This window comes from Trematomus bernacchii, unplaced genomic scaffold (assembly GCF_902827165.1).
Source record: "Trematomus bernacchii unplaced genomic scaffold, fTreBer1.1, whole genome shotgun sequence".
NCBI lineage: Eukaryota > Metazoa > Chordata > Actinopteri > Perciformes > Nototheniidae > Trematomus > Trematomus bernacchii.
Genome location: NW_022987722.1, coordinates 192,796 through 208,955, shown reverse-complemented (window position 1 = coordinate 208,955; position 16,160 = coordinate 192,796). Strand labels below are relative to the sequence as shown.

Below are 16,160 nucleotides of genomic sequence, written 5' to 3'. Positions count from 1 at the left end.
CTGATGTTCAGGTGTATATCAGTATGTAGTGTCTCTACTTTAAAGAGTCCTCTCCTGATGATGTTCAGGTGTATATCAGTATGTAGTGTCTCTACTTTAAAGAGTCCTCTCCTGCTGATGTTCAGGTGTATATCAGTATGTAGTGTCTCTACTTTAAAGAGTCCTCTCCTGCTGATGTTCAGGTGTATATCAGTATGTAGTGTCTCTACTTTAAAGAGTCCTCTCCTGCTGATGTTCAGGTGTATATCAGTATGTAGTGTCTCTACTTTAAAGAGTCCTCTCCTGCTGATGTTCAGGTGTATATCAGTATGTAGTGTCTCTACTTTAAAGAGTCCTCTCCTGCTGATGTTCAGGTGTATATCAGTATGTAGTGTCTCTACTTTAAAGAGTCCTCTCCTGCTGATGTTCAGGTGTATATCAGTATGTAGTGTCTCTACTTTAAAGAGTCCTCTCCTGCTGATGTTCAGGTGTATATCAGTATGTAGTGTCTCTACTTTAAAGAGTCCTCTCCTGCTGATGTTCAGGTGTATATCAGTATGTAGTGTCTCTACTTTAAAGAGTCCTCTCCTGCTGATGTTCAGGTGTATATCAGTATGTAGTCTCCATGCTTTAATGTTCAAAAAGCTCTTTATTGTTCTCATACTACCTGTGCTGCAGCACCTCTTTTCACCCTCTGTCTAAAACCAGAGCCCAGTCTGCTCTGATTGGTTAGCTGGCCGGCTCTGTTGTGATTGGTCAACCGCTTAGAGATGTCCCGCCACTTAGCCTATCACGTACAATGTGTTGGAGCGCTAGCCAATAGAAGCGCAGGTGATCCATAGTGATGTCCCTGTTTCTGAAGTAAACAATGACTTCCCTCCGGAGAAAACACAGGGATTTTAGTCTCTGCAGACCGTTTACATGCACACAAACCTAAAGAACACACTACAGGAACTGGAAAACCCCAAAAAGCAGAATAAGGCCTCTTTAAATCTCCTGAATGCTCAACATACTCACACACTTGATCCTACAGTACAGCAGCATTTAATGATGAAACTTCTAAATAGCCTCGAGGAGACACTGTACTACCAGCTTAAAACTAAAATACCTGGCACATGACGCCGAACATTACACAGGGGTGTTGAACAAGATGTACCAACGCTGAACACCCTGACACGTAGTCGACTAGATCACATACAGTTATGACACAGAAATGTGCTCGGGGGAATGTTTGAGTTGCACAACGTCTGGGTGTAAGACGAGACGCTTGTGACTTTCAAAACTTGCATAAGGCATCTCCTCCTTTGTCTGACACGTTGTTGGAAAGCACATTTATTCAAGGACTGTATTCCCTTACAGCTTCCAACAGTTACATAAAAAAGAGACGTAAGCAGATTGGTGTTAGCAGGATTACAATGTTGTGGTCATGTGTTTCATTGTTGCTGTATGAATATGATAAATGTCTTGAAAGGTTTTCCCATAAATATAGACATTTCTGTCCCTAAATATCTTGGTCTCTTAGATAATACACTTAAGTAAAAAACATCTTATTGATATCTATTTTCTTTTCCTGGTTGTTTGTCTGTTATCCTAGGTGTCTACAAAGAGTGGTCTGGAGACAGGGGGTGTGTGGCAGGCGTGGGGGATGGCCTGTCTGAAGGCAGGAAACCTCTCTGGAGCCAGGGAGAAGTTTTCCCGCTTCCTGAAGGCCCCTCTGGACAGGAACCAGCTGAACTTGGGGCCCTTACTGCTGCAGGAGGTGGTGCAGCACCTGGAGAACACCGTGCAGCTCAATCTGAACTCGGTAAGGGGGAGAAGTCTCATTTTTTTAGCAAAGAAATCCTACATTGGAAACCATGCATATGCCGAAAATATGTGCTTAGCGGAATCATGCAACTTGCAAACATACCGAATACCAGCTCTCTCATATCAAACAACCCAATCAGTGTGTGTGTGTGTGTGTGTAGTCTCCAGGTGAGGACATCCTGGCGTCCCTCAGGGATCTGGAGGAGGCTCTGAGTGAGTGTTCGGGTCCTTCTGATCGCAGCGAGGCTCCTCTGCAGGGCGTCCGGCAGCAGGAGTGTCTCTTCTACCTGAACACCTTCGGGACACACCTGGCGCTCGTCAGCTTCTACATGAGACACGACTGCATGACGGAGGCGCTCACCTACCTGCTCAACAAGGTGAGGCACTGGTGGTTTCTTTCATTAATTATGAAGACATTCAGGCCCAATTAGAGGTTGTTAATTAAACATGCAGTGCGGTAAACCCTTGTGCATCGCTAGGGACAAGTCTGGCTATTTAATTAGAAATGTTTTAATCATTTTGGCCGTGTTTGTAAAGCGTAGTTAATTTTTTTTTTTCTAGATTTTGAAACCTTCTAAAGTAAGTTTATGATAAAGTGTTTAGACAAAATACAGACACTAAGACCCTAAAGGAATACATCTAATTAAAAACAGCATAAAATCATGCATTATAATATATATTTAGCTATTAAAGATTTGCTTATATTACGCAGCGTCCACACGGCAGCGTGCGTTGAAGCTTGCCGGTGGGCGTGTCCGTATACACTCGACCAACAACCAATCACATGAATCTCCCGCCCCGGACACACAAGCACGCGGTTTGGTTGGCTAGAGCTTGTACTGGCATATGATTTGATTGGCTGACGCTTCCGTTGAAGCTTCAAAAGTAGAACATTGCTCTACTTTTGAAGCGAGCAACGCGAAGCGACGGAACCACAATGCAGTTCGGCAAAGCGTGACGTCACCCCATTCAAAGTGAATGGGCAGAAGCGTCAACGCACGCCGCCGTGTGGACGGGCCGTAAGAATAACACTAGAATTAGGTTGAAAAAATAGCTTTTAAAAGGTAGAATATTTACATTTTTGTTAGAGATGATCAGGACTGAAGTTGTTTTTCAGAAAATGAGTCGGTAAGAATGGTAAATTATGCAAATGTGTAATTTTATGGAGATTTTTGGATGTCAACATTATAGTCCTCTTAAGGCAAAGCACCTTTTTAAAGTGATCATTTCATTTGAATGTCAGATGCATGAACAAATGGCACCAGGTGTGCGTCTGAAATTCAAAATGTTACTTTGTGCTTTAATTTGTCTGGAATCATCTGACCCAGATTCAGATATTCTTTGACAATGAGCTGTTGCTAAGATCTCAAATTTGGCAGGATGTCATGTTCCCTAAACTCTGTGCAGTGAACAGGATTTCTGTTTAGAATAACATTTAATAAAAGTATGTTTTTGTACGCTGTTTATGTAACAGTTGTAAATACGCAGTGGTGTTTTGTATTGAATAATTCTGTGTTCTTTATTTATTAAACGTTCAATACCTGACTAGGTCTAGAATCAGTGGGCGGAACCTCCAGAATGTAGTCACTGTACTCAGGAGATTATTTCTGTGGGGACTTCCCCCCCCTTCATATTGTGTCCCTCACGTTTGCTTCTTCCCTTTTTGTAAATGTTCCACGTGAGAGAAGTCATCATTGTTGGGGAATAATTTGCCCTGCATGTCCTCCTTCGCCCTCTGATGCAGCTGACCAACCTTGAGCAGCCGTTATCTCCCCTTAAGGAGGGGCTGTCCTAGCATATTGTTGATGTTGCCAGTTTATGACCGGGCAACTGTCGGTCAGAAATAGTTATTGTTGTGGGACACCTGGAACACATCCTTCTCGGGGTGTAGATGACCTCGAGCCATAAGTGACAACAAATGTGATTCAGTGTCCCTCAGCTGTTTAGTCTATCTATTGAAGAATGTTGATTATTACACTCTGAACTAGTTAAAACCTGGAGCTACAGGAGGGGTCTTCAGAATTGATTGTGGCATCTCAACCGTGTGGTCAACTCGTGACCCGTGACATGTCTTGTGAATTCTCCGGCCGAAGCTCCAAATAAACCGTCAGTGCTTGCCATCAAAGCTCCAGCTCTCCTCGTGTCTCTCTCTGAGTCCTGATTCCAATTGCTTCAGAAGTTTCCCCCACAATCATGAGGGAAAACACATTTAATACTGACTTGTTGTATATTGTCAGTGAATAAACGGCGATCGCCTCGACTGTATGCTGGCTCGGGTCTCATCCATCAGCAACATTAAACACAACGCAGACACCGCTTATCGACACCGGTTACACTTATACAAAAAAAACAAGCTGTCTAGGTTGATCAGACCCTTTTTAGAAAACAGATATTAGCAGGGCATTAAGTGTGAATAGGACTGCCCCTTCTTCGTCTAACCTGCTATAAGTCTGACATGTGTTTTTATTTTTCCTACGTCTCAGGAGTGCCCGGATGAGGTGTTTCTGGAGGGTGTGTTGCAGCCCAGTCTGGAGAAAGGGCGGCTCGGCTCTCTGCAGAGCATCATGGAGAAACTGGACCCGGGTCTGGAGACCTGCAGCCGGTACCTCATCGCCTCCTGCCAGTTCCTGCAGAGGAGAGGATACTTCAACACCCTCTACCAGCTGCAGCAGTTCATGACGGTCAGAGCCTTTATTTATCATTTGAAAAGGACAAAGAGAAAGTGGTGAGGTCCGTGGCTTGATTTAAATACAAAAAGAAAGCTACATATGCTCTGTGCATAAGCAACCTGACAGTTATTACACCTAGAAAACATGGGTTGTTGTGCCTTTTGGTTAAAGCAATACTTTTATTACCTATACATTCTTAATTTACCTTTAAAGGTATGTTAGAAAAGCGTTTATTTTCCACAAATTCGAGGTAAAATTACCCTTTTTTCTTATGAACCCTTAATAAAAAGCATGTTCTGATTCCTAAAGGAGTTAAACTATCAAGGTTTCAAGGTTTCAAGGTTCTTTATTTTGTCATACGAACATAGCTACAGTGTAGTTATGCCGATGAAAATCTTAGATCACAGGCTTCTCCAACAGAGCAACACAATAACACAGATAGCCAGTCAGGATCCCCTCTATGGTGCACCTGTAGAAGGTCAGGATCCTCTCTATGGTGCACCTGTAGAAGGTCAGGATCCCCTCTATGGTGCACCTGTAGAAGGTCAGGATCCTCTCTATGGTGCACCTGTAGAAGGTCAGGATCCCCTCTATGGTGCACCTGTAGAAGGTCAGGATCCTCTCTGTGGTGCACCTGTAGAAGGTCAGGATACTCTCTATGGTGCACCTGTAGAAGGTCAGGATCCTCTCTATGGTGCACCTGTAGAAGGTCAGGATCCTCTCTATGGTGCACCTGTAGAAGGTCAGGATCCCCTCTACGGTGCACCTGTAGAAGGTCAGGATACTCTCTGTGGTGCACCTGTAGAAGGTCAGGATCCTCTCTGTGGTGCACCTGTAGAAGGTCAGGATCCTCTCTGTGGTGCACCTGTAGAAGGTCAGGATGCTCTCTGTGGTGCACCTGTAGAAGGTCAGGATCCTCTCTATGGTGCACCTGTAGAAGGTCAGGATCCTCTCTATGGTGCACCTGTAGAAGGTCAGGATCCTCTCTGTGGTGCACCTGTAGAAGGTCAGGATGCTCTCTGTGGTGCACCTGTAGAAGGTCAGGATCCTCTCTATGGTGCACCTGTAGAAGGTCAGGATCCTCTCTATGGTGCACCTGTAGAAGGTCAGGATCCTCTCTGTGGTGCACCTGTAGAAGGTCAGGATGCTCTCTGTGGTGCACCTGTAGAAGGTCAGGATCCTCTCTATGGTGCACCTGTAGAAGGTCAGGATCCCCTCTACGGTGCACCTGTAGAAGGTCAGGATACTCTCTATGGTGCACCTGTAGAAGGTCAGGATCCTCTCTGTGGTGCACCTGTAGAAGGTCAGGATCCTCTCTGTGGTGCACCTGTAGAAGGTCAGGATGCTCTCTGTGGTGCACCTGTAGAAGGTCCAGGATCCTCTCTATGGTGCACCTGTAGAAGGTCAGGATCCTCTCTATGGTGCACCTGTAGAAGGTCAGGATCCTCTCTGTGGTGCACCTGTAGAAGGTCAGGATGCTCTCTGTGGTGCACCTGTAGAAGGTCAGGATCCTCTCTATGGTGCACCTGTAGAAGGTCAGGATCCTCTCTATGGTGCACCTGTAGAAGGTCAGGATGCTCTCTATGGTGCACCTGTAGAAGGTCAGGATGCTCTCTATGGTGCACCTGTAGAAGGTCAGGACGCTCTCTATGGTGCACCTGTAGAAGGTCAGGATCCTCTCTATGGTGCACCTGTAGAAGTTGCAGAGTATCCTGGAGTCCATGTTGAACCTCCTCAGCCTGCGGAGGAAGAAGAGCCGCTGTCGAGCTTTCTTGGTGATGGTGGTGGTGTGAAGAGTCCATGTCAGGTCCTCAGTGATGTGGACCCAGAGGAACCTGAAGCTGCTGACTCTCTCCACCGTAGTCCCATTGATGGCGATGGGGGCGTGTCCCTCTCCCTGCTGCTTCCTGTAATCCACAATCAGCTCCTTTGTTTTGCTGACGTTGAGATGGAGGTTGTTATCCTGGCACCAAGATGTCAGGTTTTCGACATCCTCTCTGTACGCCAATATTTTGCAGGAAATAAACCTTGTTGGGTCCTGACCCTCTGTTTGGGAACCACTGCTCTATACAGTCAATCTTAAATACTGTATTTCATTTTTTACTTTTTTTATTCTAATTTATTTTATTTTATCGATATTGCACACTCACCTTTTTAACTTAGCTTCTTATATTTATATAGATGTTTTTTTCTTATTTAATTGAAGATAGAGGAACTGTCACACACACACAATGTCATACCTTCTGATATAATGGACCTTGAGAGCCTTGAAAGGCGCCTTTCATATAAAATGTATTATTAAAAACATGCCCAAAAATGTAAAAAAAGATAGAAATACAAAAGTTTATATTTGTAGGTAGGGTAGGTAACTCACTTCAGAAACACTTTTTGTTATATTCCATGGAATGCTCTTAACATCCCGATAGCAATGAATACATTAAATGCTTTGACAATAAATACATAAAAAAATTTCATCTGTGGAAGCCGTAGTACTGTAAAAAGCACGACCAATCATCTGAGCCGGCCCGGCTAAAATAACTGGATGGCCTACCTGCCTGTCAGCCTTCCATCTGTGCACAAACTTATCTCGTGCCCTCATTGGTCATGTGCGCGTTCGTGTGTGTTGGAGGAGGGGCTCTGGAAGGAAGTCTGAAGGAAGGGGCAGATTTTTTCCGGTTGTGTATTTTCAAATTCTAGCGCACTCGAGCTGGTTTCTCCATTCTTACCTACCCTACCTTTAATGATTTTGCATGGGAAAGCAGTGTTGTGCTGTTGTTGTAACATTTTCTTTGAGATAATTAAATAATACTGTTTGTGTGTGACATGCTGTGTACCCGTGCAGGATCACGTGCGAGCAGCCATGACTTGTATCAGATTCTTCACTCATGGAGCCACTTCCTACCTGCAGCTGGGAGAAAACCAGGTATACATCCCTCTCACAAAACCTTCTTTACATCTGAGAGAAAGTAGTCCCTGACCCCTGACCTTAACCTGTTCACCTGTGCAGAGCTGGCTGGTCCGGGCCAAAGAGCACCTGAGGACGTTCCTGCAGGAGCAGCAGGGCCGAGGGGGCGGGAAGAGGAGGTCGCAGGTCAACTCCTTCAGGAAGATGATGTCCTCCAGTGACGTCTCCAGGTCTTTACATATATTCTTATTTTAATGAATGTGAGGGAAATAAACCTACATGTTTGCTTCTTTAACCTGTTAAGCCCCATAGCCCTCAGCCATTTCTACTGTATTATCCGAGATAATCCATTACCTTACTATTCCTTTACACGTTGATCAATTGGATTGAGTACAAATAATTGAAAATGAGTAAAAAAATAATTACAGTAAGAAAAACGACACTTTATAAATGACCTGTTTTACCTGACGTTTCTCACATTTAGAGTGAGTATTTACCATATACTATTTTTCTCTTAATTCATGCAGGCATATGAACACCATCGAGCTGCAGCTGGAGGTGACTCGCTTCCTGCACCGCTGTGAGAGCGCCGTCTCTCCGAAGTCTCCTCAGACGGCAAAATGTTCCCCCAAATCCCCCGGAGCCAGCGCCCCCCCCACCCTGTTCGGAGGAAGCCCCGTGAAGGTGGAGGTCGCCTGCAAGGTGAGGGTCATCTTATTATTATAACAGTAATGAGTTTTAAATGCGTTGATGATTTTCAATGCATTTCAGTTTTTTAAATGTCTTTCCTCATGTGTTAAAACCCTGGATACAATTTGTCGTAATTTTGTAGGAGGTAAAATAAATGTATATATATTTCTCTGTTTTTTATTGTATTTTTTTTAAAGGGGACATGCTCCCAAAATGTTTGAATGCCCTTGATGTAAGTCGTGTTGGAGCTGAGCAAAATGAATGTTGTGTAAACATCAGTTACACATATGTTTATTTATGTATTTTGAGGCTTAACAGTCATGTGCTTTTTAAAAAAATTGTTTATAGTACCCTTAATAACATTATTGAATATGTCGTAAGTTGGATTTATTTAATACTTATGTGTAATTATTGTCAATTATTATAAGGCATAGTTCATTGTTTCTTTGCATTACATTACATGTTACTTGTATATATTTGTGGGCAATCCCCACAGGAGCAATTTGGGGTGAAGTGTCTCAGGGACACAACGACATGCTGACTGCAGTGGGACTCAAACTTGCTATCCTCTGATTCGAAGATCAGTGCACTAACCCACTGCGCCACACGCATCCCTTATATATTATATTATAGATATAAGAACATATTGTTGATCATTTATGATAAAATAAGTTAAGTGTCTTTTTCATTTGTCTTCTTGCAGGTGATGCTCGGAGGGAAAAACATTGAGGAGGGTTTTGGTATCGCTTATAGAGTCGTACAGGTACGTTGTGGACGAGGTGATCTGTGCCCAGTATTTTACCTACATATGTAACATCTATTGTTTTTAAATATTAAAGAAACTCACATTAACTTCACGTGGAACCTACAAAACTCATATCATGTTCGATTCTAGTGTTTTAAAGGAGATAACAATATAAGTAGAATAATTGTCCCTAAACCATAGCCCTTATTACATTGTTTTGCATCTTAGTATTTGATAATTGGTCTTAAATCTTATTTCAAGTGGCATTCAGAAAGTCTCTCTAAATCTAACTTCCCTCAAGCTGTTTTATTTATATCAGGGGTGTCCAAACTTCTTTCACCGAGGGCCACATACAGAAAAATATACGAAGAGCTGGGCCACTCACTAGAGGTTTGTTGCCTCATAAGTTCTGTTATAAGTTGGAAAAGTCAATCCAATGCAGGTTCATTCTTCTTGATACTTGAAAATGCTTTAAGAAAACAACTGCCTACATAACAGCTCTCCAGAGGGTTTCATGTATTGTGTTGGCAGCTTAAGACTTATTATACTTAAAGGTGGGGTAGGTAATTTTGGAGAAACCAGCTCGAGGGCGCTAGAATTTGAAAATACACAGCCGGAAAAAATCTGCCACTTCCTTACAGAGCCCCTCCTCCAACACACACGAACGCGCACATGACCAATGAGGGCACGAGATAAGTTTGTGCACAGATGGAAGGCTGACAGGCAGGTAGGCCATCCAGTTATTTTAGCCGGGCCGGCTCAGGTGATTGGTCGTGCTTTTTACAGCGCTACGGCTTCCACAGATGACATTTATTTATGGATTTTTGTCAAAGCACTTAAATGTAGGGTAGGTAAGTTTGAGAAACCGGCTCGAGATACACTTTTTGTTATATTCCATGGAATGCTCTTAACATCCCGATAGCAATGAATATCTTAAATGCTTTGACAAAAAATCCATAAAAAAATGTCATCTGTGGAAGCCGTAATACTGTAAAAAGTACGACCAATCATCTGAGCCGGCCCGGCTAAAATAACTGGATGGCCTACCTGCCGGTCAGCCTTCCATCTCGTGCACAAACTTATCTCGTGCCCTCATTGGTCATGTGCGCGTTCGTGTGTGTTGGAGGAGGGGCTCTGTAAGGAAGTGGCAGATTTTCTCCGGTTGTGTATTTTCAAATTCTAGCGATCTCGAGCCGGTTTCTCAAACGTACCTACTCCACCTTTAAGTCATTATACTTTTTTAATTTGCTGATTGAGGGCCGATTCAAAATGGTCCGCTGCCCGCATTTGGCCCCCTGGCCGTAGTTTGGACACCCCTGATTTATATCAAAACTGTTTTCTCTCCCTCTCCCTGCCTCAGGACTTCCAGCTGGAGGCCCAGACGCTGTATGTTCGTGCCGGGCAGAGACTCGTCCGGCAGCGGCAGTACGGCGCCGTGCGGCAGCTCCTGAAATGTGTCGGGGAGTCGGGAACCGCCACCAAGAACGACTGCGACGCCCTGATCCTCAGCTGCGTCTCCATCGCAGATAAGAGCCCGGCAGATGTGAGAAAAACATTTAGCTACGATAACAAATCATGACTCTGTGTTTTTCTGTTTAGTCCTGAAGACTTTTGTTGACCTTCTTTATCTGATACAGGCCAAGGATCTGGAAAGCCTCATTCTGGAGGCCAAGAGCACAGAAAGCAAGGTAGAGACAATCTTTTTATTCTCGTCTCTATCAGTGTTTTTCCTGCCTGAAGGCTGTTCTATGTAGATATAGAGAGATTGTTTACCCTGTTCTCAGGTCACTTTGGTTCAGGCTTGGCTATTGTTGTTGGGAAAGTCATCCTATAAGGGGTAGTGAAGATGTTTTCAAGTAGGATAGTATGAAGTACTTATCTATAATCAGTGTCATGGAAAACACATAAGCACCTGCCATTGACAAAAACAATCCTTTTACCCTGCAGAACACAGGAGTTTCTGGTCTACTGCTTGGTTAGTTTTTTTTAGTGTCATTGTATGACTTTGGTGAACCCAAACTGACTTTAAAACACCAGAGACACACAAACAAACTAACCATATGAGGCAGTGTTGACCACTAACTCTCATATTCGGCTCAGGTAAAATGACTGTTTTTGTCAATGGAGTCGTGTGGCTTTGAAGAGAGCAAAGAAAATAGGAAAAGGGCAAACAATATTTACAGCGTTACTATGCCAGTCCCAGGCTCCTTCAACAATGCAGCATAGAATATACTGAAGACAAACATTTAAATAACAATAGTGGAAGAAAATAGTAGACACCTTAGAAAGACTAGTCCAGCCAAATTCACTCCTGAAATCAGTGATCCAATCAGAATCATGTTTATCACCAGGTAGGTTGACACGTACGAGGAATTTGACTTGATGTCGTGGTGCATATATAAAAGTTAAATTAAAAACACAGATAGAGAACTAGAAAAAGATTTTAAATAATAAAAGAATATAGTCAAATATAACAGTATTTACATAGAAATGGAATGGAAAATGGACCCGGCTACACCTCGACAAAAACACGACTGTCTGCTGTTCTGGCTCCTAAATGGTGGAATGAGCTCCCCATCGACATCCGGTCAGCAGAAAGTCTATACATCTTCCGTCGCAGACTGAAAACACACATTTTTCGACTGCATCTCGACCAATGAAATCTCCAATGAAACATATTGTAATAATGGACTAGCACTTAGAACGGATTGGCTTAGTTGAAGCTAAGATGCTAGCACTTTGTACCTACATGATTATTATTGTAAGTCGTTTTGGATAAAAGCGTCTGCCAAATAATACAAAAAGAAACAGATATTGTTGTACATTGTGTGCATGCTATGATGATCCGATAAGCTCAGAAAGTTGTAATAAAGACAAATAATTGATGCTTCTTTCATTCTCATCACAGATCAAAGCCTACCTGCTGTGCGGCAAGCTGCGCCCGGCGTACCTGCTGGCGGTGAAGCTGGAGGCGGGTCGCGCCGGTCCTCTGGTGCAGGACGTCCTGCAGGCAGCAGAGGGAGTGCAGGACTCTGTGATGCAGAACATCTGCAGCCAGTGGCTCTCTGAGCACCACAGCAAGTCTGCTCAGCAGCGCCAGGCCCGACCCAGCCCCAGGTAGAGCACGATTCACAAGGGATCTCACAGAACAGCACTTAAAAACTGAAGAGAGGATCCAGGGTAAAACGGTTATAGAAACACGCTTTCAGATAGAAACGACTGCAGGTTTTATGTAACAGTAGAGCAGCTGTTGCACATGTTACTTTTTGGTACTGTAATCATTTATATATAGCACATTTAAGGCCATTCAAGTCAACGATGTGAACTGATGACCTAAACTAGATTTGGTGTCGAGCTCAAATTTGACTTGAACCTGCAAAAGTTTAAAGGGACAGTTCACACCAAAATAAGAAATGCACAATCCTTTCTCTTGCCTGAAGTGCTTTATATTAATCTAAATTTCATGTAGGAACTATTTTATTTCAACACCTGAAAACCATATCACCACATGCGTGAAAACATGGATTGTTTTTGTAACCGGGTCATGATTTCTTGACATCACTCTGGAGGTTTCCAATTAGTTTTTTAGGGTATTCAAGGTACTTGGGTATCCGACGTAGAGATTTCAATATAATAGAACTAGATGGCATTTTTAACAATAGAAAAATACATTTGAGAAAGACAACATCGATGTATTTTTCTAAGATGTTCCACCAAAACTATCTACATTGATAAAAAGCACCACAGGTTTTTATTTGAAAGGTGTACTGTCCCTTTTAAATTGTGGATCACTGTGAAACTAGGCGTGGTCTCAGGTGAAACACAATCTGATTTCCAGCCTGGAGTTGAGTTTGTCTTTGAGTAGAAACATCTAGAAAACCCTGATGATCACTTCCTCTGTGCAGCCCTGAAACTGTCCAATCACCACCGTGCTTTACTTGCTTGTATCTCTCATCTTCACTCTGTTTGAGAGGGAACAAGGTTACGACAACTAACAGATTCTTACACATGAACATATCTACGACTCAGTATTGGGCGAAGATTCATCTCCTACCTCAGCAAAAAGGGAAAATATCTTTAACTGACTGGAAGGCCTCTGACGAAATGTGTTTTCTGACTTTTGTTTTTGTTTAATTTGTATGTCTTTATCGTTTCTATGTGTGTGAATTTACTCCGCAATGAGATGTCGTCCGCCAAGAACGGTACACGAAACTGAACAAATGTTGTACTGTGTTTTTGTTAATCCCCATGAAGATGTTTACTGTTTTACCTGATGTTATATTGCACATTTAATGGCCAGCTTTCAGCGATTATTCCCTTTTGGTAAGGGGAATTCATATTTAAAAAAAATAAAAATAAGTATGTTTGAGATGTTGTTAATCAATTACAAGGCTTGAATATAGAAAGGGACCCACTTCAAGATCATGTTGTCAATCAAATTGATTTCTCATTATATGGTTTTGATTTCTCATCTTGTGTGAACCTGTTTTGGTAAGAGTGTGCCTAATTTTAAATCATGCTTTACACTTTGTTATAATGCCTAAACTCTATAAATCCACAATGATTAACTTACATAGTCAATGAGGTTTTTAAAAAAAAAAAAGGGATTCAACTTTTGCCATATGGTTTATTTTGCTGTTTGATGTTGTGTTCTCACCCTGGCAGTGCAAAAGGTAACCGTGTTTTGATCTTATTTACACAACAATCACCATGTTGCAGAAACTGCCTTTTCATGGATGCAAGATTCATTTCTGATGATATAATCAAGGTCTTCTTTATTTTGATGAAGATAATGTGTCGCTTCCCTCTGCTGCACTAGACTGACGGATGTTCCTGTGACAGTAAATGTTGTAGTCTCGTTGCCAGCCTAGTGAACCCGGACATTTTGAGTACCCCAAAGTTTTATGTTAGAAATGTATAGTACGGGTCCAGTGCAAGCATGCCAACTTGAAAATGTCACAATAAGCATAAGTTCCATAAATAGTATATGCAGACGATAGCAAAAAAATGGCTTGCCGATTTGGACAGTTTTTGTGTGGTTGCTGAAGTTATTGAGGATGTTGAATCTATCAAAAATTGTAGTTTTGAGTCCCGGAAAACTTTAAATCGACTCAAAATCAGCCCAACAGGAGTACACTTTCTGGTTAAAATTTCAAAAATAAATTCCAACTTCCTCAATAGCCTACTCTCCAAAACTATGTGTCCAAATCGGCAAAGCCATCCTATAGCTATTGTCTGCATATGCTAATTAACGCAATTTATACGAATTGCCCAACATATGCAAGTTAGTATCCGGCAGTTTCTATGTGCTGGGGACACCTACTGTACATTTATAACATAAAACATTGGGGTACTCAACATTTCGGGGGTTCATAATAGGATGAGCTGACAGACTATCAAACGGAAAGAGATTAATGAAGACGTTCTTGCACTCTAATCCTCCTGACTGTTGTTTGATCACTGCCGCACTTTAAACTTAGTAAATACACTTCTTTTGGTAAAAAAATAAATACATCTAATTCAGTTACTGCTTTGACGATGCAGGTACAAATGATTTTGAAATGTAATTGATTTCTTCATCCCCTGTAAAATAACATGTTGTGAAGATGATAATAAACATTTACAAAAATGTGGAATATTTGTGGATAGTTTCTTAAAAGCAATGGGAAAGTTTAACCTTTTGGGATACACTTATTTACTTACCTGCCATTCTTTAGTTAGCTAGGTGAAAAAAAGGATACCACTGTTTGTACAGTATGAAGCTCAAGCTAGCAGCCAGCTTAATATCATCTTAATACGAGTCATTTAACAGACTTTCTCAGGGTTTTATGTATGTTTCTGATGTTTTACACCTTGAAATCTACGCCTTCAATTTGCAGGTAAGATCGTTTTTTATACGTTTTTCTAAACACATTGATATCCCTGCAGTAGCTTAGCATATTTTAACCATTGAAACTGCATTTAAAATGTCCACTTCTCTCCGTTTTATTTCACAATTTCAACTGTGACGATAGCCCTTATCAATGTTTTACAATTTCAATTTACATCAAGTAACAAAGGACACCGGGAACATAGCAATGACCGCTAAAAGCACAAGAAATAGGAAACAGTTATCCCGTTGTTCGACTTTATGCTAACCAGCGTTAGCCAGCTAGTAGCTTTAGGTTTAGATACAGACATAAAAGCGGTATAAATATTATAAAGTTTTCCCGTGGAAGTCTTAAAATGCTGTAATGTAATACATAAAAGGGTATTTTTTTATATTAAAATGTCTTAAATCATCTTTTAAAAAGTCCTAAAGGTCATAGAAAGTATAATTGTATTTTTTTTTTTACGATTTGCATTTTTATGAAGGGACAATGCACATTAATTAACATGAGCACTTTAGTCCATCATGTAAATGTGCCAGATTTAGCCATATTTGCTAACACATTTTATTTTCATAATTAACTGAATGCCTCTCACGTTAAGTCTCACAGATGATAGTGAATCATTTCCATGTAATATTGGTCTTACATTTTATACAGAGTGGCATTAAAACAAATCTTAAATCTAATTTGCCCTGTTCTTTCTGCAATAAATAAATAAGCATATTTCCTAAATTGTCAAACAATTCCTTCCACATGCACTGATCAAATGTAACTCCTTTTTTTCTGTGCAGTGATTCAACTTTATCTAACCTTTCACAGCTCATAAAGGTCCCATGTCATGGCCATTTCTACTGATCATAATTCCATTGTTGAGGTCTACTAAAATACATTTATATTGTGCAATGTTCCAAACTCGCATTGGTTTCTCATACAGCATCTCTGTATAGTATGTGTATTCACTCTCTGTCCTAAACAGCTTGTTGGAGCTCCTGCCCCCCGCCTCCCTGTGAGCCCAGTGGCCGTCTGCGAGACACAGCGAGACACAGCAAAACCCAGCCCGAACACACACACACACCCGCAGCCTGGCTGGGAGTTTGTGTGTGTGCTCACACACCGACTCACAGCCTCGCCGCGTCCTGCCGTCTCAGGGAGGAGAAATCAGTGGAGCTGCAGCTGAGAAAAGATTGAGTGTGTGTGAGGAAGTCCGTGGATTGGTCAATTTGGACCAATCCACGGACTTAACGTAACGGCTACGCGGACGTAACGTAACGGCTACGCGGACGTAACGTAACGGCTCCACGGATTGGTCCATTTGGGTATGGGCACGTCACTGTACCCAGGAAGAAAAAGAGAAATCTCCAACGAGGCGTTCTGGGGCAGGTCTTTTCTGTGTTAGAGTTTTACTCGCTACAGGGTGTACTTTAAGGGTTTGTGACTTTGCAGACCGTTTACAAACCTTCATAACACACAAGGGGACGGGTAATAACCGGAAAAGC

The 16,160-nt window shown here is 42.0% G+C and overlaps 1 protein-coding gene across 1 annotated transcript in view; it reads left to right on the top strand.

Moving 5' to 3' along the window:
* zfyve26 (zinc finger, FYVE domain containing 26) overlaps positions 1 to 14,430 on the top strand; it is a 58,808-nt gene extending 44,378 nt beyond the window's left edge. Inside the window, exons 35-44 of the mRNA XM_034144341.1 lie at positions 1,574 to 1,783; positions 1,947 to 2,162; positions 4,269 to 4,466; positions 7,297 to 7,377; positions 7,462 to 7,589; positions 7,887 to 8,061; positions 8,753 to 8,812; positions 10,155 to 10,337; positions 10,432 to 10,482; positions 11,703 to 14,430. Coding sequence (XP_034000232.1) covers positions 1,574 to 1,783; positions 1,947 to 2,162; positions 4,269 to 4,466; positions 7,297 to 7,377; positions 7,462 to 7,589; positions 7,887 to 8,061; positions 8,753 to 8,812; positions 10,155 to 10,337; positions 10,432 to 10,482; positions 11,703 to 11,915 — 1,515 coding nt within the window. The 3' untranslated portion in view covers positions 11,916 to 14,430. The remainder of the gene's footprint in view (positions 1 to 1,573; positions 1,784 to 1,946; positions 2,163 to 4,268; positions 4,467 to 7,296; positions 7,378 to 7,461; positions 7,590 to 7,886; positions 8,062 to 8,752; positions 8,813 to 10,154; positions 10,338 to 10,431; positions 10,483 to 11,702) is intronic.
* The last annotated feature ends 1,730 nt before the right edge of the window (positions 14,431 to 16,160 follow it).